At 35.6% G+C, this 21,109-nt stretch overlaps 1 protein-coding gene across 1 annotated transcript in view; it reads right to left on the reverse strand.

Moving 5' to 3' along the window:
- Positions 1-485: 485 nt before the first annotated feature.
- DACH2 (dachshund family transcription factor 2) overlaps positions 486-21,109 on the reverse strand; it is an 807,465-nt gene continuing 786,841 nt past the window's right edge. The window contains exons 9-13 of the mRNA XM_052662672.1: positions 11,099-11,247; positions 10,826-10,973; positions 4,070-4,216; positions 1,514-1,579; positions 486-601 (exon numbers count right to left, since the gene is read on the reverse strand). Of these exons, the coding sequence (XP_052518632.1) occupies positions 486-601; positions 1,514-1,579; positions 4,070-4,216; positions 10,826-10,973; positions 11,099-11,247 (626 nt within the window). The remainder of the gene's footprint in view (positions 602-1,513; positions 1,580-4,069; positions 4,217-10,825; positions 10,974-11,098; positions 11,248-21,109) is intronic.

The raw sequence follows: 21,109 nt of genomic DNA on the forward strand, positions 1-21,109 counted from the left end.
GACACCACCCTTATGGCAGAAAGTGAAGAGGAATTAAAAAGCCTCTTGATGAGTATAAGATTAAAGATAATAAAGATACAACCTGCTGATGGTTTACCGTCTACATTTCCAAAGATGACCTTATATCTCACTTAAAGAAGGGCCCAATCAAGCTCAACACTCCTTAAAGACTCAGTGTATATTTGTGTTTTACAGATTCACAAGGGATCATATGCTTCAGACTTGCTTAGTCCTACCTTGGACCTGTTGTGGCAACCTTAAACAGTGGTAGCCCACAGCTAGAGGGGAGTTATTTATAAATTTCACAGTGGCAAATTGCTTGGATAAACACTGAGTCTCACTCAAATTGGCTTTGCTCACACAGACACAGCCTTTAAGTTGAGAGAAGAAAGTAGGTAAGCTAAAGAGGCATAAGACAAAAATAAAGCTTTATGAGCTACACATGCATGTTTCCACACCTAGTAAAGTTAATACATTAGTTAAGTCTATCCAGCTGCAGCAGAATCAGGCATTCCCAGAAGATCCATGAACTTTGACACTCCTGAATTTGCAAAGATGATGTGGCAAACTTCATAAGTGAGGATTTCTAAATTTTCTGAAACTGCCACATAACATGGTGATCCACAGACAAATCCACATGGATCTTTTGGTCATATCTGGTTCTGTTGTCTTCATATTGATCCAGACATTACACCATGGAAAGGCAGTGATTAGTTAAACCTCCAAAAGGCAACATTTCTATGGTTGTTTCCTTTTTGAAAGTTAGATAACTCCTCTTTTTTTCTTTTTTTTATTAGAGTGAGACATGAATATGAAAATAAATGTAATCTTCATACAGAGGGCTAGAAAAATGCATTAGAAAGACACAGAAAAACTCCAGTGGTCAAATTCAATTTTTATTTTTAGTCATGTTTGCACTCCAATGAGACTCTATATTAATTTGTTTTGTCTATTTTCTTAGTACTAAATACTTTTAAATATTTTAAAGTATCTAAGCAGTTATGGGAATCCTACAAATTATGAATTACAAGTCCTGCTCTTATTTTCATATTTAGTCAGTTTCTAAAATATCTAAATTTGGCATCAGAACTTAAATATTGATAAAAATGTTGCCTAGAATACTTTGCAAATATTGATAGGTTATGATTATTGTACCAGTGTCTTAAAAACAGTAAAGTAGCAAGATTTAAAAACTGTATTGTTGTACACTTTTAAAAAGGTAAATTATATTCACATTTTGTATTTTTAGAATATGCCTAACTTATAAATATACATTCTTTTAACAAGTAAACATACAAGAAATTGCTCACATTGTATATGTAAAATTATTAGTCCCTAAATACATAGTCTCAATAAACATTATAGATTTTTACCCTATCATGAAGTAAGAAAAGTTTAACTTATTTATTTACATTACTTATATGAAAAGTATCAACAAAGGAGCTCATCCCCATCCAACCCTCTGGGATCACATATTAAGCAGTTGTAGAAACAAGTACGCTATTTACTGTACCTTGCATAGCAGTACTATCATGTGGAGTTCCAGTGTTTTCTATTTCAATATCTGGAATCACAGTATCTGAAAGAAGTGACACTCAAGATTAAGGTATATTCTATTTTTCCTGACTCCATTTGAGTAAAAATTCTCAACTGGCCAGGATCTTGGTCCTATAGTAAACATGAGACTGTGAGTGGCATTTTGATTTTTTTATTTACGTCAATATATTTTTAATGGTAGTGTTTAGAGAACCACTGACTGAAACTTCCCGGCCTGGCCAGGCACTATAGTAACCACATGCATGAGTTATCTTACAAAAAGTGGTCCTGGTAAGGAATACTACCAACTGGAAGAATTCAGGAAAGGTCAAAAGGAGAGAGGAAATACCAGTCCATATGTCCTACCAACCTCCTAGAATCCTTCTCACTGGAATCTATCTATCTTTGCTGAGTGATGTGCATGCCACCAGAAAGGACCCTGAGTCAAGAGCGATTGGGCAGAGACAACTTGGAAACTAATCTAACTATCATAAAATCCAAGACTGTGAGCCACATGGCAAAGCAGTTCTCCTGTGTTCCCTTACCCTCCTACTTTCCACCAAGGGGGCCCGTTCCCAATAAAGTAACTTGTGCTTCCTTGGACAATCCATTGCCAAGTGTTAGGCAAGAGCTCACTCTTGTACCCTGGAAGGGGTCCCCTTTCCTATAACAGTAAGAAGGAGGATTATAAACCTTAGCTAAATTCTACAATTGGGCATATATTTCCAGGTATATAGTAAATACTTCTTTATTCATTTTACTCTCTAGGGATAAATCTCAGGAAAATAATCTATCCATAAAAACCCCCTCAGACTATCAGGTAATATGCCCTGACTATGGAATAAGGAAAAAGTTAATATAATTACCCCATTCTTATGTATATTTTCCATTTGTGAAATGTGATAGATGATGATTATCTCTATGGTAAATGTACATGAACACTAAAACACAAACTATGATTTCTGGTCTTTATTTAGTACTGGCTCTTGGGGCCAAGAGATACATGAATTGTTTAAAACAAATAAACAAAAAACTTGAAGAGAGGAAACAAGGAGACGGGTTTCTTATGTTCAATTTTAAATGTTATCTAAAAGTTATTCATATTCATGAAACACAGTTTAATATGTCCATTTCTGTATATAAATTACTCAGACACCCTTGGGTAATATGATAACAGAAGCTTATGTATCATCCAATGTCATCAAGGATTAATGTGAGAAAGAAATGATTTGAATACAAGTTACCCACACGCTGTAAAGACAGATGCTTTTCCTTTATAACAGAGAACACTGGAGCTACAGTGGAATTCACATATGGGTGGATTTCAAATATATAAAAAAACTCAAGGGTCCTCAGAATTACATCTTCAGAGCTCTCAAATAATGAGTGTACTGAACATTTGCTCCATTTCTGGTTGCCATTGTCTAAGATGTTCCACAGTATGAGATATTGATGTATTATTATTTATCCTCTCTCTTCTGTGTCTCAATGAGGCATGGCTGTCATGAGCTAATAATATATTTCTGTTTTCCTATTGATTGTGATGACAATGATTTAAGATAGTGACAACAAAAAGGGAATTGAATTTTTAGGAGGTAAAAATATGATTGAACATTTGTATGGAATTCTCTATTCATTCTTAGTATATGGCACTTGAAGAAACACTCAGTTCATGCTTGTGTCATATCATGTATGGAATATGTGTCCATACATGTATAAAATTCTTAGGCTTATCCTTATTATATACACATATCAGTTAAATATACTGGCTGTTAATACGCTATGAAAGAAGAACTTGAATAGCCTATGAGATAAAATTATGTTGTAGACTTTCATAATTTAAAACAGAATCAGAAAAATTTGGAATTAAGAGATTTCAGGAGAAGCACCTGTTCTCATAGGAGCTCCAGTCATTTATTTAGAACATTCTTTTTCAGCCAGGCACTCTTGAAGCCCTCATCACTGATACAATCTGCATTAAAGGAACCAGCCTTCTAAAGCTCATTAAAATAAATGAAACATTAAAACAAACATTAGCATATTTTGACATGAATGAAGATAAAATGCATTTTAAGTGTAGGGAAGTTATCAATATTACTTCTGCAGAAACCAGGAGGATTTCCTGTTATTCCTAAGCTATTATATTTATATCTCCCAGAACAGGGATTATTTTGACAGATTTAATTAATGACCTAAAACACCTGGCTTCAAATTGATGTATTAATTGTGTGCTTAGTCACTCATTCATGTCCAATTCTTTGTGACCCCATGGACTGTAGCCCTCCAGGATCCCCTTTCCATGGAGATTCTCCAGACAAGAATATTGGAGTGGATTGCCATGCCTTCCTTCAGGGGATCTTCTCAACCCAGTGATCGAACCCAGTGATTGAACCCAGTTCTCTTTCCCATTTGAGCCACTTGGGTAGCCCTGACGTATTAATTGTTCCTGGACAAAGTCTTTCTCACTCCATCTCCCTCCCTCAGCCCATCCCCTTTGTGTACCCTGATTGTGAAGTTCCAATTCACACATTACCTTTCAACATCCTTAGTCCACTGTCACTAGTAGTGGCTTGCTTAAGTGCTTGCTCCACTTGCTCCCTGCACTTTGATTCAAATTCCAAGGCTTCTTGTAGTTTTTTCTTTGCTTTTTTCTCCTTCTTTAGGCGCTTTTGCATGGTAGCTAAAATATGGAAAGGGAAGTAGTTTTCAAAGACTTGGTCATTGAAATTAAGTTGCCAGTTTTGATAAATTATAAAAAATAGACACAGATTCAGGTAGATATATAAATGTATGATTAGCTTCTTTTGATTCCAGTTATCATTAGATCCAACCAAAGAGTATTCAATCATATAACTGATTTGTTGTTGCTTTCATATCTCCAGTAAGTAAGCTCTATAATACACATGCATTTGTACAATGTTGGTGGTAGTACTGGAAAACTGTTTTCTACTTTCACTACATGAATTTAGTGATAACATGCAATATTTTGTAAACTTGTTAAGAAAAGTATTCTTATTATTTATCAGGTTATTCCTATACATACTTAAAAATAGAAAAAAAATCCTGAAAATATTTATTGAGTTTCAAACATGGTATTTTTTTTAAAACTTACAATGTCTAGGGTCTATTTCTCTGAGATATTACTACTTTTAAGGGAAAATATCTATCTCTTTAAGTATATGCACATATCATCAGACTCTGCATCCCTCCATATATTTATATTTGAACCTATCTACACATTTTAAAGAGAATAATATTCAGCAATCATTTTATTAAGCAATCTATAAAAGCACAATAGCATTTTTCATAAATAGTAAAGAAAATGAAGTGTTACAATTATAACTCAACTCTCAAGGCTTTATATCCTAACAAGAAAGTTTAACTGCCCTAATGTATAATTGTTACTACACTCTGAAACCTTGAAATCTGTGATAATTTCTCAAATAGAATTAGTGAACTTAAGTAATTATATTGGTACATAGCAGGGCTCTAACAGGGTTCTAAGCAAATCGACCTTCACATTCTTTCAACATCAGTTTTTAAAAATTAAGAACATTAATATCATGGCAATAGAAAATTATTCAAGGAACATTAAGCAAAATTATAAATTATATGATATTTAAAAAGTTAAAATCTATACATTTAAAATATTTCAATCACAGTAAACTGAATATGATGCTAATTTGAATTTCAATTGCTTTATCTCACATTTCAATGTCTTTTCATATAAATGACCTTCACAATTTGAAAAGAGTCAGTTACTCATCTAAATGTGTGCTTATTTCAGAGGACTAAGGTAATAAGATGAAAATCTTAAAATAAAGACACTGAGAATGTATGGCTCTTGTTTCATTTTTAATAAAAGGCTGATAAATAAGGATAAACATAAAAAAGATTTTACTATTATAATTGTACAATATTACATCTACTATGTCTAGGAATTTTTAAAAGAAAATAGATGTGGTATCAATTACAAAGATTGACCTGAAGAGTCTATGAGGAGTAAACAGAAATCAGTATAGGTAGATCCCTGAAAGTTAGATGCCAATTTTAATGTATGTAGTTTTTCATAAATCAATTTGTGAGTGTTAGTATATTAAACATATAATTATTTGGTTTTTGTTGTTGTTTAATCACTGTCATGTCTGATTCTTTTGAGACCCCATGGACTGCAAGCTGACAGTCTCCTCTGTCCATGGGATTTTCTAGACAAGAATACTGGAGTGGGTAGTTATTTTCTCCTCCAGGGTATCTTCCTGATCCAGGGATCAAACCCATGTCTCCTGCATTGCAGGTGGATTCGTTATCACTGAGCCACCAGGGAAGCCCATAATTATTTGTTACTTTAGTATAAATAATTTTCCTATAAAAGAAATGTGCTTTTATGACTCAGTCATAATAATTCATAATTGCTTTCTATTCTTTCACAGTAGCAGATTAGTCACCTTGCTTATTTAACTTATAAGCAGAGTACATCATGTGAAATACCAGCTGGATGAACCACAAGCTGGAATGAAGATTGTCAGGAGAAATTTCAACTGCTTCAGACATGCAGATAACACCACCCTAATGTCAAAAAGTGAAGAGCAGCTAAGGAGCCTCTTGATGAGGATCAAAGAGGAGAGTGAAAGCTAGCTTGAAACTCAACATTGAAAAAACTATGATCATGGCATCTGACCTCACCACTTCATGGCAAATAGAAGGGGAAAAGTGGAAGCAGTGACAGGTTTTCTTCTTATGGGGCTGTAAAATCACTGCCAGAGAAGGCATTGGCACCCCACTCCAGTACTCTTGCCTGGAAAATTCCATGGACGGAGGAGCCTGGTAGGCTGCAGTCCATGGGGTCGCGAAGAGTCAGACACGACTGAGCGACTTCACTTTCACTTTTCACTTTTCACTTTTATGCATTGGAGAAGGAAATGGAAACCCACTCCAGTGTTCTTGCCTGGAGAATCCGAGGGACGGGGGAGCCTGGTGGGCTTCCTTCTATGGGGTCGCACAGAGTTGGACACAACTGAAGCGACTTAGCAGCAGCAGCCGCAGCAGCAGCATCAGCATGTGGGTTGTAAATTTTCTCTCCCTTTTTTGCCTCTCCTTCATACTCTTTAACTCTTACTTAACGTTTGGTTTGTGATCATTCTATAGATTAAACAAAGAAAGGAAAGAAGCTAAAAACACAATAACCACTTGCTGCTGTACAGTATTTTAGGGAAACTATAAGGAAGAGGTGGAAATTATTGGTTAAAGTAAAATTTCGAATTTTCTTTGATTTTGATACAAGCTAGTCTCTTTATCCATGTCTGCAGATTATCAAATGTCTACCCATTGTTAGAAAGTTATTTCTATTTCTGAACAGTAGTTCTTCATTCTCTCCCTTTTGTATGCATATGCTACCCTATTTCAGTCCTCTTCACCACTGTCTAGTTGAGGGCAATCTCCTTTTGTATAGCTTCCTTGTTTCTAACCTTACTCAAGTCCCCTTCTAATCTATTCCCAACACTCGAGTGTTCTGTCTAATTAAAATCAGACCAGATCATTCCCCTGTTTATCTTTTAATACTTCCCATAACCTACAGGTCAAAATCCAAGGTAATATTTTCCATGATTAAAAATCTCCTTTATAATTTAGCCTCAACTTTCTGCATCATCTCTCAACATTTACTTTATAAAAGTCAAAGCCACAGTAATAATAATAATAATAAAAAAAAAAAAAACATAGTTCCCCATGTTTGAGGCTTCTTGCCTCCATGCTTGGGCTTCTCTGGTGGCTCAGTTGGTAAATAGTTCATCTGCAATTTGGGAGACTTGGATCCAATCCCTGGGCTGGGAAGATCTTCTGGGGAAGGGAACGGCTACCCACTCCAGTATTCTGGCGTGGAGAAGTCCATGGACTGTGTAGTCATGCTCATTGGTGCAGAATGAACAAATCACTCAGGTACTTTCATACCCTTTCTTTCTTGGCTTAATGATTCTTCAAGACTCAGATTCAAGTGGCAGCATCAGAAAGCCTTCCTCAACCATCAAATCCCCAGAGCACCAAGTTGAATTAACTATCCTCTCTCTATATAAACATATATAAGTACATCATTGCTCTTGCCACTTTGTCTTAAAATTAACTGATTGGTTGTGCTAGTCCTTTGAAATGTAAATCTTTCAAGGATAGGAACTGAGTGTTATTTATCTTATACCTTCAGAATCTAGTGCTTTTCTTGCCAAAGAGTAAGCATTTCATACATAAGGAATTTTTTTTTAAATAGTGAAAGATATTTATCAGTTTTTACAATCAATAGCTAGACAAAAAATAAAAGATAATTACAATTGCAAGCCATAATGGGAACATGATTAACAACAATATAAATAATTACATGCAATATTGGGTGTCAACAAGTGGAAGTGCATACATGCACATGGTTTCATCCGCCCAGCCAGTCTATGTCTTCTGGTTGGTGCATTTAACCATTTACATTTAGGGTAATTTTCCTAGGTAATTATATGAACCTATTACCATTTTCTTAATTATTTTGGATTTATTTTTCTGTAGGTCTTTTCCTTCTCTGGTGTTTTCTGCCTAGAGAAATTCCTTTAGCATTTGTTGTAAAGCTGGTTTGGTGGTGCTGAATTCTCATAACTTTTGCTTATCTGGAAAGCTTTTGATTTCTTCATCAAATCTGAATAAGAGTCTTGCTGGGTACAGTATTTTTGGTTGCAGTTTCTTCCCTTTCATCACTTTAAGTATATTCTGCCATTCCCTTCTGGCTTGTAGAATTTCTGTTGATAAATCAGCTGATAGCCTGAAGGGAGTTTCCTTGTATGTTATTTGTCATTTTTCACTTGTTGCTTTTAATATTTTAACTTTGTCTATAATTTTTGTCAGTTTGATTACTATGTGTCTTAATGTGTGCTTCCTTGGGTTTCTTTGGTTGATTATTTCCTTTCCCATGTGAGAGAATTTTTCAGCTATTATATCTTCAAACATTTTCTCAGGTCCTTTCTCTCTCTCTCTTCTCCCTCTGGGACCCCTATAACGTGAGTGTTGGTGCATTTAATATTGTCCCAGAGGTCTCTTAGGCTATCTTCATTTTCCATTCTTTTTCCTATATTCTGTTCTGGAGCAATGATTTCCACAATTCTCTCTTCCAGGTTATTTATCAGTTCTTCTGCTTCAGTTATTCTATAAATTCCTTCTGGTGTATTATTCATTTCTGTTTCTTTTTAGTTCTCCTAGGTTTTTGGTGAACATTTCTTGCATCTTCTGCATTGTTTGCCTGAGATCTTGGCTCATCTTCACTATCATTACTCTAAATTCTTTTTTTCTAAAAGGTTGCCTATTTCTACTTCTTTTAGTTGTTCTTCTGTTTTTTTTTTTTTTTTCTTGTCACTTCACCTGGGACATAACTTTCTGCTTTTTCATCATAATTACTTTCTATAATTTGGTTTTTGTTTTAGTCACTGTGAAACTGTGCTTCTTTTTGCTTCTTCTGTCTGCCCTCTGATGGATGAAGCTAAGAAGCTTGTGCAAGCTTCCTGCTGGGAGGGACTGACGATGGGAAAAACTAGGTCTTGCTCTGGTGGGCAAGGCCTTGCTCAGTAAAGCTTTAAACCAGTTACTTGCTGATGGTTGGAGTTGCATTCCCTCACTGTTAATTGTTTGGCCTGAGAAAAGCCAGCCTTGGGGTCTATGAGTTCCATATCTAGGGTTAATAGTGAAGTCCATAAGGGTTTTAAGACAAGGGGGATGTTCCTGGTCTGATGCTGCCAGTGCCCCCACCCCTGTGGTGAGCCCCTGTGAATTCATGCCTTCACAGGAGACCCTTCAACACTAGCAGGTTGATTTTGTTCAATCTCCTGTGGGTTCTGACTATGCAGATCATAACAAACTGGAAAACTCTTAAAGAGATGGAAACACCAGACCATCTTACCTGTCTCCTGAGAAACCTGTATGCAGGCCAAGAAGCAACAGTTAGAACACTGCATGGAACAAATGACTGGTTCAGGATTGAGAAAGGAGTATGACAAGGCTGTTTACTGTCATGCTGTTTGCTTAACTTATATGCAGAGCACATCATGCAAAATGCCGGACTAGATGAGCTTCAAGCTGGAATCAAGATTGTTGGGAGAAACATCAACAACCACAAATATGTTGATGATACCATTCTAATGGCAGAAAGTGAAGAGGAACTAAAGAGCTTCCTGATGAGGGTGAAAGAGAAGAATGAAAAACCTGGTTTAAAACTCAATATTAAAAAAATTAAGATCATGGGATCCAGTCCCATCACTTCATGGCAAATAGAAGGTGAAAAGGTGGAAGCAGTGACAATTTCCTCTTCTTGGGCTTTAAAATCACTGGGGATGTTGACTGGGGACATGAAATTAGAAGACGATTGCTTCTTGGCAGGAAAGCTATGAAAAACCTAGATAGTGTGTCACTTTGCAAACAGAGATCCATATAGTCATGTCTATGGTCTTTCCAGTAGTCATGTACGGATGTGAGAGCTGGACAATAAAGAAGGCAGAATGCCAAAGAATTTGTTTTCAAACTGTGGTGCTGGAGAAGACTTTTGAGATTCCCTTGTAAAGCAAGGAGATCAAACCAGTCAATCTTAAAGGAAATCAACCCTGAATACTCTTTGGAAGGACTGATGCTGAATCTCCAATAATTTGGTCACCTGAGGGAAAGAGTTGACTCATTGGAAAAGACCCTGATACTGGGAAAGATTGAAGGCAGGAGGAGAAGAGGGCAGCAAAGGATGAGATGGTTAGATGGCATCACTGATTCAATGCACATAAACTTGGGCAAACTCCAGGAGATGGTAAAGGACAGGGAAGCATGGTGTGCTGCATTTCATGGGGTTGTAAAGAGTTGAACATGACAGTGACTGAACAACCTGTGGGCTCACTGCTCCTTTCCTCTGGGTCTTGGTATGTGTAAGATTTTGTTTGTGCTCCCCAACACTAGAGTCTCTTTTACTGCCAGTCCTGTGGAAGTCCTATAATCAAATCCCTCTGGCTTGCAAGGCTGGATTCCCTGTGGATTCTCAGTTCCTTTATAGATCCCCAGGCTGGTAATCCTGACATGGGATTCAGAATCTTCACAACATTGGGAGAACTTCTTTGGTATTATTGTTCTCCAGTTTGTGGGTCATCCACCTGGTGGGTATGGGATTTAATTTTATCATGATTGTGCCCTTTTCAGCAGTTCCAGGATATATCTGAGAACATTTCTATTACTACTGAAAATATTTCCAACACAATGTTAACTTTTTCAGTTATAGTGAGCTTGTTAAACTTACTTCTGCTTTGAAGCTCAACTGCCAGTTGTCTTTCAAGGTTTTCTCTAATTTCTCTCTCTCTATAGAGCTCCAGTCGCAGTTCCTTTTTTTCTTGTTGAATCTGCTTCTCTTGAATGTGAGCATTATCCAAAGCTACTTTCAGTAAACCCTGTCAAAGTACAGCAAATGACATACAGTTCATCTTATCTGTTTTAATTTCTCAAATGTGAAATAATTGATGTAGGTGCTAATGTCTTGTATTACATTTATTTTGTTTATAGAAATATTGTTGACCTGAATGTTGGTCAACAGAGTCTCCACAGAGGACAGACTATCAGCAAAAATGAATGGTCCAGGAAATCCAGAAGGCAGTGCCTGCCCAGGAGTCAGTTGGATCTTGTCCAAGGGTGACTTCATCATTGGAATTTGAACAGGTACCTTTTCTGAAAAAACAAAAACAAAAACTAATATCAGAAGGTTCATAAACTAATAGCTCAAAATTTTCACTATGTTTCCTTCACCTCTAATAGCATCTATAAAGATTTTGTTTTAAAGCTAACTGATGGAAAACTCATAATTGGAAGCCATACCTATTTTCCACCTGACTCTAATTTCTCAAGAATAAATACTTCAGTAAAGAATCTTTGAAAATGAAGCAACATATACTGCTAACAGGCATAAAGTTTTTAAAAACAAATTTAAGGTATCTTCATTACTATCTATAAATTAAATAATCCAATCATTCCTTAGTAAAACATAAATTGCTTTATATTTTTCTCTTTAAATGTATTTATATATCTATGTCTATATCCATCTCTCTTCATGTTTTAACACATTTATTGGAGTATAATTTACATATAATAAAATTCACCTGTTTCAATATATGCATCACTATTTTTTACATTGTACAACCATTACCCAAACTCTATTTCAGAATACCTCATTCACCCCCAAAATAATCCTTATGCCCATTTATATTATCCTCTTCCACTTCAAGCCCCTGACAACTACTAGTTTTTGTCTCTATAGGATTGCCTTTACTAGGTGTTTACATAAATAGAATCGTACAGTAAGTGGTATTTTTGTCTGTCTTTTGCTTCAGTTCAGTTCAGTCGCTCAGTCGTGTCTGACTCTTTGCGACCCCATGAATCGCAGCATGCCAGGCCTCCCTGTCCATCATCATCTCCGGAGTTCACTTGGACTCACGTCCATCGAGTCCGTGATGCCATCCAGCCATCTCATCCTTGGTCGTCCCCTTCTCCTCCTGCCCCCAATCCCTCCCAGCATCAGAGTCTTTTCCAATGAGTCAACTCTTCGCATGAGGTGGCCAAAGTACTGGTGCATATATTTTTTGAGGTTCACCTATGTTGTGGCATGTATCGGTGGATTTTTTTTTTCCTTTTTATTGCTGAAAAGTTTTCTATTTCAAGGATATATTACTTTATGTTTAATCATTCACTAGTTTAGGATCTGGACAGTTTTCCAGTGTTACCTCTCATTTTGAAGACTATTTCTTAAGAAAAAATAATAACCTACAATGTAAAGCCACAAAGTGTATATTTTCTCTCCTTTTATTTGTATATTAACTTCTACACACTCATGACTTTAATGAGATTCCTTTAAAGCTTCATATGAAGAGACAAAAATAGAATTTTTGTCTAATAAAATGTATTAGTGCCAGGTTTGGCACAGATACATCTAATTACAAAAGGAGTCTTCTGTTACTTTGAGAAGCTAACTAATTGATTATCTACTTGAATTCTGGTACAAAACCTTTTGTGTGAGATGTGTGAACCAGATAGCAAAATTTTCTCTGCAATTAGGAATTGGAGATTTTTTTGACATATATAGAAACAAACTGCTACAGAGGTAATCATGGAAAGTAATCAAAGTCTGATATTCTTAAATGGCTTCTATAGCAGTGTACAGTGAATTGAATCACAGCACCTCAAACAAAATTATTCTATTCACCAGTTTCTTTATTTCAGTAACTGAGCACATGTAAACTTTTAAAATATGCACATCTCTGGTCATAAAAAATTTCAGTGACCCTATATATATTGAGACTTATTCAAAAATTTAAAAAAAAAAACTACACTTGAATCTAGACTAGAAATCTAGAATTTTCACATGGTTTGAAAACAAAACTCTACCTATTGGTTCTGGTCCTTGTAAGGATAGAAATATGGATTTGTCATAGACCTCATTTTTCAATTGTCCAAGCAGCCTATATACTTAGCGTGCAGAGTCTTGATCCCCATTGATTTCAGTCATCATGGTTTGCTGTGGGATTTCCTGTGTGGAAACCTGTGGCATACAATTGTGGGAACTTCCGTGGGATTACTTAATGGGATAGCATTATCTCCAAATGAAGTACTCTTATGTAGATCACCTTTACAATTTCTAATTTTCTAAAGCCTATAGAGATGAAAATTCAAACAATTATTTTAGAGAATAAAGTTTTACATTATTTGAATCCAAAATGTTACAGGGCATTTGAATATTTGTTTTAAAGAATTCAATAATATGGATAAAATGTGAATTTTATTTTTGCACAGGAAACTATAAGGAACATATCTATAGCATTGGTGCAAAGACAGAAATATAGATCAATGGAACAAAATAGAAAGCCCAGAGATAAATCCAGGCACCTGTGAACAACTTATCAAACACAAAGGAGGCAAAAATATACAATGGAGGAAAGACAAACTCTTTTAACAAGTGGTGCTGGGAAAACTGGTCAACCACCTGTAAAAGACTGAAAGTAGAATATTTTGTAACACCATACACAGAAATAAAATCAAAACGGATTAGATCTCTAACTGTAAGACCAGAAACTATAAAACTCTTAGAGGAAAACATAGGCAGAACACTCTCTGACATAAATCACAGCAAGATCCTCTGTGACCTCCCAGAGTAATGGAAATAAAAACAAAAATAAACAAATGGGACCTAATTAAACTTAAAAGTTTTTGCACAGTAAAAGAAACTATAAGCAAGGTGAAAAGGCAGCTTTTAGAATGGGAGAAAATAATAGCAAATAAAGCAACTGACAGAACATTAATCTCAAAAATATACAAGCAGCTCAATACCAGAAAAATAAACTATCCAAACAAAAAGTGGGCTAAAGAACTAAACAAATATCTCTCTGAAGAAGACATACAGAAAAGATGCCCAACGTCACTCATTATCAGAGAAATGCAAATCAAAACCACAATGAGGTACCATCTCATGCCAGTCAGAATGGCTGCCATCAAAAAGGCTATAAAAAAAAAAATGCTGGAGAGGGTGTGGAGAAAAAGGAACCCTCTTACACTGTTGGTGAGAATGTAAACTGGTACAGCCACTATGGAGAACAGTGTGGATATTCCTTAAAAAGCTGGAAACAGGACTTCCAGCAACCCACTGCTGGGCATACATACCAAGGAAACCAGAATTGAAAGAGACACATGTACCCCAATGTTAATCGCAGCACTGCTTACAATAGCTAGGACATAGAAGCAACCTAGATGTCCATTGGCAGGCAAATGGATAAGGAAATTGTACATATACACAATGGAATGTGACTCAGCTATAAAAAAGAATGCATTTGAGTCAGTTCTAATGAGATGGATGAAACTGGAGCCTATTATACAGAGTGAAGTCAGTCAGAGAAACACCAATACAGTATATTAACATATATATATGGAATCTAGAAAGATGGTCATGATGACCCTACATGTGAGACAGCAAAAGAGACACAGATGTAAAGAACAGTCTTTTGGACTCTGTGGGAGAAGGCGAAGGTGGGATGATTTGAGAGAATGACATTGAAACCTGTATATTACCAGATGTGAAATAGATGACCAGTCCAAATTCTATGTGTGAAACAGGGCACTCAAAGCCACTGCACTGAGACAACCCAGAGGGATGGGATGGGGACGGAAGTGAGAGAGGGGTTCAGAATGGGGGTACATATGTGGCTGATTCATGTCAATGTATGGCAAAAACCACCACAATATTTTAAAATAATTATCTTCCAATTAAAATAAATAAACGTTTTTTTAAAAAGGAACATATTCCCAGGAATTGCTTTTTAGTAAAACTAACAAATAATATTTTGAACCTAAATGCTTGATGCATGTGTTTTATAGAACTTGCTTATAAATTAACCCTAACTTCTTACAGAACTTGTCTTTCTTCCTTCCTTCTCTCCCTCCTTCCTTTCTTCCTTCTTTGTCAGTAGTAGCTTTGGAAGAGGCAAAGTATTCCAGAGAGAATGAACACAAATTCTGTGAACTATTTCAACTACAAGGTTTGAACACTGGAAATATCTCATTAAAAATCCAATTTATAAAGTATGTCTTATATAGCAGCTGTAATATCTCAAAAGGCTTATTTCTCAACAACTAATGAAGCAATATTATGCTTTATTTATCAAAGTCTTGATTTAGCTAGCATTTTGTCTTCTGCATATGAATGCATTAAGTGGATAGATAGAATGACTTCACAATGATCTATCAATATTAACAGTAATTAGAGTTTCAACATATTTATATTGATGTTTATAAATCTTCAAGATGAATTTATGTAACCTCGTAGAAGATTTATTTTTACAAGATGAACCACTACAAAGTTAGAATGTTGACTTCCTAATGATTCATAGATAACATAATGTTTCTCCTGAATAAATATTTTGTATCAAGGCAGAGTTCTTAAAAATACAGATTATTTGTCATTTCTTACTCTACACACAAATGTAACCTCAGTGGTCAGAATTGGAGGGGTATTCTATTAACAAAAATCTGAAAAGGGAAGCAGTAAATTAAGTATGCATAAAACAAAATTAAAACTACGTTAAAATCACTAGAAATCTTCTATTTGGAGATTAATGAAATTCCATTAAATTGGCTGAAAGGAAAATTGCTATTGACTATGAAGACAGGTTGCATGGTCTATGGTTTGTAATGTTGCTGTACAGTAGATTGAAGTTTCAAAATGGTATTGCTCTTCTTTAAAGAGACAGACACAGCTGAATTAGGTGCTACTTGCTGCAGTGAGGATCAAATGCAAAAGAATCATATTTCATCAGACCTAGTCAACACCAGGAAAATAAATATAAATATAAGAGGTATGCAGGCAATGATTCATTTTGATAATCTGGCCCAAGAGAGACACACAGAGACAGCACACAGATCTAAGCTTCTACTAAAAGACAAATGGGACACAGAGGGTGGGAACTGACATGACAGTAGAGCAGAGATCATATCGATTTTCAGCAGCAGTTTTCACATGGACAAGATAACCCTGGACTCTATTTGGCCCATTGTTCATATCCTATCTGTCCCACAAGCAATGTATTTCCTAGTCCTAGAAAAGGGCAATAAAAAAGAAGGATTCTATTTATGACTTCTTATGATTAAGTTTCTGTGCAAACCAAACACGCTTTTCCTGACCAAGGTCATATTGCATGTTAAGGTCCATAATAGCCAAAAACTAGTTGAAGTGTATTATATTTTGGTGTATATAAGTGAAAACTGTCAAACCACTCATCATTTTTTTTTTCTGATTTAAATCACAGGCTATAAAAATGAATGATCTGAGTAGCACTTACATTTTTCCCAGAGTTTGAATAGATGTACTTATATGTAGGAATTTATTAGGTCAGATTGGAAAATCCTAATTGCCAATGAAATTAAATATGGCAAGTACTAGAAATATATACTGTTAGTGAAATTGGAGAATCTCTTTTTAATCCAGGGAGAAAGTGTTTTGATTGAGCAATTTTATTTTAAAAGCTAGTGTTCAAGACACATGTATTAAAACATTTAGCAAAACATATGATGCCATGGCATAAACTAAAATATAAAGATAGAACAACTGCTATCTAACTGAGGATGTGAGCAATGCCTGAATTTATTGAAGAAAATTGGAGACTACTTTTATTGAACACGTTGGTTAAACCTGCCATACTTTGCAATAGCACTTGGAAATCCATTTAGAGAACAAGCTGTTAATTTTAATATCTTACTTTTAAGGCCCAGATGAATAGATATAAAAGTTGACAAGAAGTTTAATTTATAGAAAAAAAATATAAACATATGGTAAATGCTCAGGATGGAAAAGTCGTTCTAAAAATTAAAGTCAAGGATGCTGGAGACTTTCTACTTGACTCTAGTGTTTTTCCACTTTTCATGGGGTTAAGTGTTTCTTCTTTCCTCTGGGCTTTGAGGATTGTGGTACAGGAATAGAAACTGAACACAGCTGAATCACTTAGCAGTGAAAAAATGCAGCCACCTACCAGGTCATCAGTTTTCATTCTTTAACAAATAAATTAAATTTCATTATTTGAGAGCTTTCCCCTAAATAGTTCTTGTCCAGGGGACTCTCTTTTGTTGGTGTCACTAGTATTACATTTGGCACAAGCAAGACACCTGTTTCCCTCTTCCAAAATGATGAACAATAACAACAAAATGACCAACTGTTGTGAAATAATCTGACCTGCATGAATATGAGGAAGTGTTCATGGTTTGAATTGAACAATGACTCAAGTGTTGCCATCATCAAATTTGAAAAGAAAAACTTGATCCCCAAATTGTTACATTTCTTTAGGGAATCAAAAAAATAATGTTGACAAATGAAAACAAAAAGTTAGTAGCAAAGGAATGAAGGGTCACCAGCCTGAGAAAGTGAGGCAAAATACTTTTAAACCGATTATGGCCCTGTATTGCTCTAGATGCTTAAATTAGCAATTTGGTAAAATAGACTCCCTTTATAAATTATTAATTAGAAATAAATCATCTTTCAGATAAAATAGTATGCTGATAATAAATATTATATTTAGTGAAGGATTTGGAGGAAGTATGATACTCAGTCCCTGTCATTAAGAAGCTGACACATTATTTTGGGAAAAAGTCAACAAGTTATAGAAGTGTACAATTATGTGTGAAATCATGTGGCATAGATTAAGTGCCCCTGTGAGTTCAAAGAACAAGAGATCACTGTGGTCTGGAGTAAGTACTCAAACTAATCTATTGACTCTAGTTGAAAAGTGTTCCCAGTGTCCTTAGAATAAAGCCCCATGGAACTTCTCTAGGATATTAAGTGTCCCAACAAGAAAAAGTTTCCTTGCTCAAACTAGTGTTGAAAAAATTTCTTTGAACACTATTAAACAGTTTTCTTTAAAGCAAGAGCTGTCAGATAAGTTACAGGGTGCCCAGTCAAATTTGAATTTCAAAAGTTACAGGGTGCCCAGTCAAATTTGAATTTCAAATAAAGAACGAATTATTTGTTTACTATATTAATAAGTATGCAAAACATTCTATGGGATATCCTTATGCTAAATAATGATTTGTTTATCTGAAATTAAATTTTGCTGAGCATATTGCTTTCATTTTTATTTGTTAAATCTATCAAAACAAAACATATCAGAACCTTTAAAATGCTAATTATAAATATTAACATAGTTACAAGTTAAAACAGATAGCTGAGACCATAGTGACAAAGAGTAAAAGATGCTAGAATTTGACTTTCTATGTTTCTAATACTGCTCTGTGATTTGCTAGCCCCTGGAAAATTTCCTTAATCTTTTTGTGCTTCAGTTTACTCATCTGTAAAGTTAAGATAATAATAATATTTATATTATAGGGCTGTTATAATATTAATGAAGTAATATTTGTAAAGTTATTCAAAGTAAAGGCAATATACGTGCTTGTTAAATAAATTGTTTATTGATATTTCCCAGGAGTGGAAGAGGAGACCACAGTAATGTATTTGATCAACTAAGCATCCACTAACACCTCATGAAATGACATGTTGAAAAAAATCCTCTTTTGGTAATAATTGGATGAGTCTGGCTTTACTCTAAATTAGGCCAATGTTACTTTCTCAGTTATCAAAGGTCTGAGAGAACTTCCTAAGCCAAGACCAGTGGTTCTCAGCTGGGAGCAATTTTCCTGCCCAGAGGACAGCTGGCAGTAGCTGGAGATATTTATGACTGTCAAAACTGAGGAGGTAAGAGTGTGTGCTACTGGCATCTAATGGTAGAGGCCAGGGATGCCCAGCCCCCTCCTCCATCCCCACCAAATAATTATCTGGCCCAAATGTCAATACTGGTTGAGAACCAGAACTGTTTCAAAATTATATAGGAAAATTTCAATGAATGAGCAGTTAACTAGATCTCCCTTTCTGTACTAAACTTCTAGAGAGTTTAATATGCTTAATAAGACAATAAGGTCAAGTCAGTGGTTTAGAACTAACACAGTAATTTACGTGGTATGTTTTAGAGTTCTTAGACATTTAATTCCAGGTTCCTGACTTCATCAAATATCACCTTATTAGTGAAACTTATGCGAACCATCTGATTTAACATTGCAGCCTGAACCCCATTTCCATCCCCTTTACATGATTTTTTCCTATAAAATTGATCACCATTTATTATACAACATAACTTTTTTATTTGTTATTTTTGTTACATGTTTCAATGATTCCCAGCTAGCTCAGTTGTAATGAATCCACCTGCCAATGTAGGAGACAGGTTTGATCCCTGCATCAGGAAGATCCCCTGGAGGAGGAAATGACGATGCATTCCAGTATCCTTGCCGGGAAAATTCCATGGACAGAGGAGCCTAGTGGGCTACAATCTATGGGGTCGCAAAGAATTGGACATGACTGAGCATGCATGTGGTAGCAGTGGTTACATTTCATTTTATTACAGTAGACTCTCCATGAGAGTGGGGACCTTAAAGGTTTTTAATTTTTCTATTGCTGTCTATCTGGTATTTAATTAACTATCAGGTATCTACAACAGTTGTAATGATTTTGAATACATACCAATAATCTTAAACCATGAGGTAAACCTTCAGATCATCAGATTTATTCCTTTTTTTCTATTTAAATAGGTAATATAGTACATGAATACATAATTATAAAAGATTTTTTCGTACAAGTATGTGGTGAAAAGAAGGAATAGGGAACTGAAACAGAGTTTCTTGTCAACTTTCAGCCTTTCCAATAGAATAAATTATCATTATAGTCTACAGATGTTAACACTGAAATCAGATTGATTATATTCTTTACAGCCAAAGATGGAGAAGCTCTATACAGTCAACAAAAACAAGGCCGGGAGCTGACTGTGGCTCAGATCATGAACTCCTTATTGCCAAATTCAGACTTATATTGAAGAAAGCAGGGAAAACCACTAGATCATTCAGGTATGAACTAAATCAAATCCCTTATGATTATACAGTGGAAGTGAGAAATAGATTTAAGGGACTAGACTTGATAGACAGAGTGCCTGATGAACTACGGATGGAGGTTCATAACATTGTACAGGAGTCAGGAATCAAGACCATCCCCATGGAAAATAAATGCAAAAAAGCAAAATGGCTGTCTGGGGAGGCCTTACAAATAGCTGTGAAAAGAAGTGAAAAGCAAAGGAGAAAAGGAAAGATATACCCATCTGAATGCAGAGTTCCAAAGAATAGCAAGGAGAGATAAGAAAGCCTTCCTCAGGGATCAAAGCAAAGAAATAGAAGAAAACAACCAAATGGGAAAGACTAGAGATCTCTTCAAGAAAATTAGAGATACCAAGGGAACATTTCATGCAAAGATGGGCTCGATAAAGGACAGAAATGGTATGGACCTAACAGAAGCAGAAGATATTAAGAAGAGGTGGCAAGAATAAACAGAACTAAACAAAAGAGATCTTCACGACCCAGATAATCACGATGGTGTGATTACTCATCTAGAGCCAGAAATCCTGGCATGTGAAGTCAAGTGGGCCTTAGAGAGCATCACTACAAACAAAGCTAGTGGAGGTGATGGAATTCCAGTTGAGATATTTCAAATCCTGAAAAATGATGCTGTGAAAGTGCAGCACTCAATATGCCAGTAAATTTGGAAAACTCAGCAGTGGCCACAGGACTGGAAAAGGTCAGTTTTCATCCCAATCTCAAAGAAAGGCAATGCCAAAAAATGCTCAAACTTCCACACAGCTGCACTCATCTCACATGCTAGTAAAGTAATGCTCAAAATTCTCCAAACCGGGCTTCAGCAATATGTGAACGGTGAATTTCCAGATGTTCAAGCTGGTTTTAGAAACGGCAGAGGAACCAGAGATCAAATTGCCAACATCTGCTGGGTTATGAAAAAAGGAAGAGAGTTCCAGAAAAAACATCTATTTCTGCTTTATTGACTATGCCAAAGCCTTTGACTGTGTGAATCACAATAAACTGTGGAAAATTGTGAAAGAGATGGGAATACCAGACCACCTGACCTGCCTCTTGAGAAACCTATATGGAGGTCAGGAAGCAACAGTTAGAACTG

The sequence above is a fragment of the Budorcas taxicolor genome, chromosome X (genome assembly GCF_023091745.1).
Source record: "Budorcas taxicolor isolate Tak-1 chromosome X, Takin1.1, whole genome shotgun sequence".
Taxonomy (NCBI): Eukaryota; Metazoa; Chordata; class Mammalia; order Artiodactyla; family Bovidae; genus Budorcas; species Budorcas taxicolor.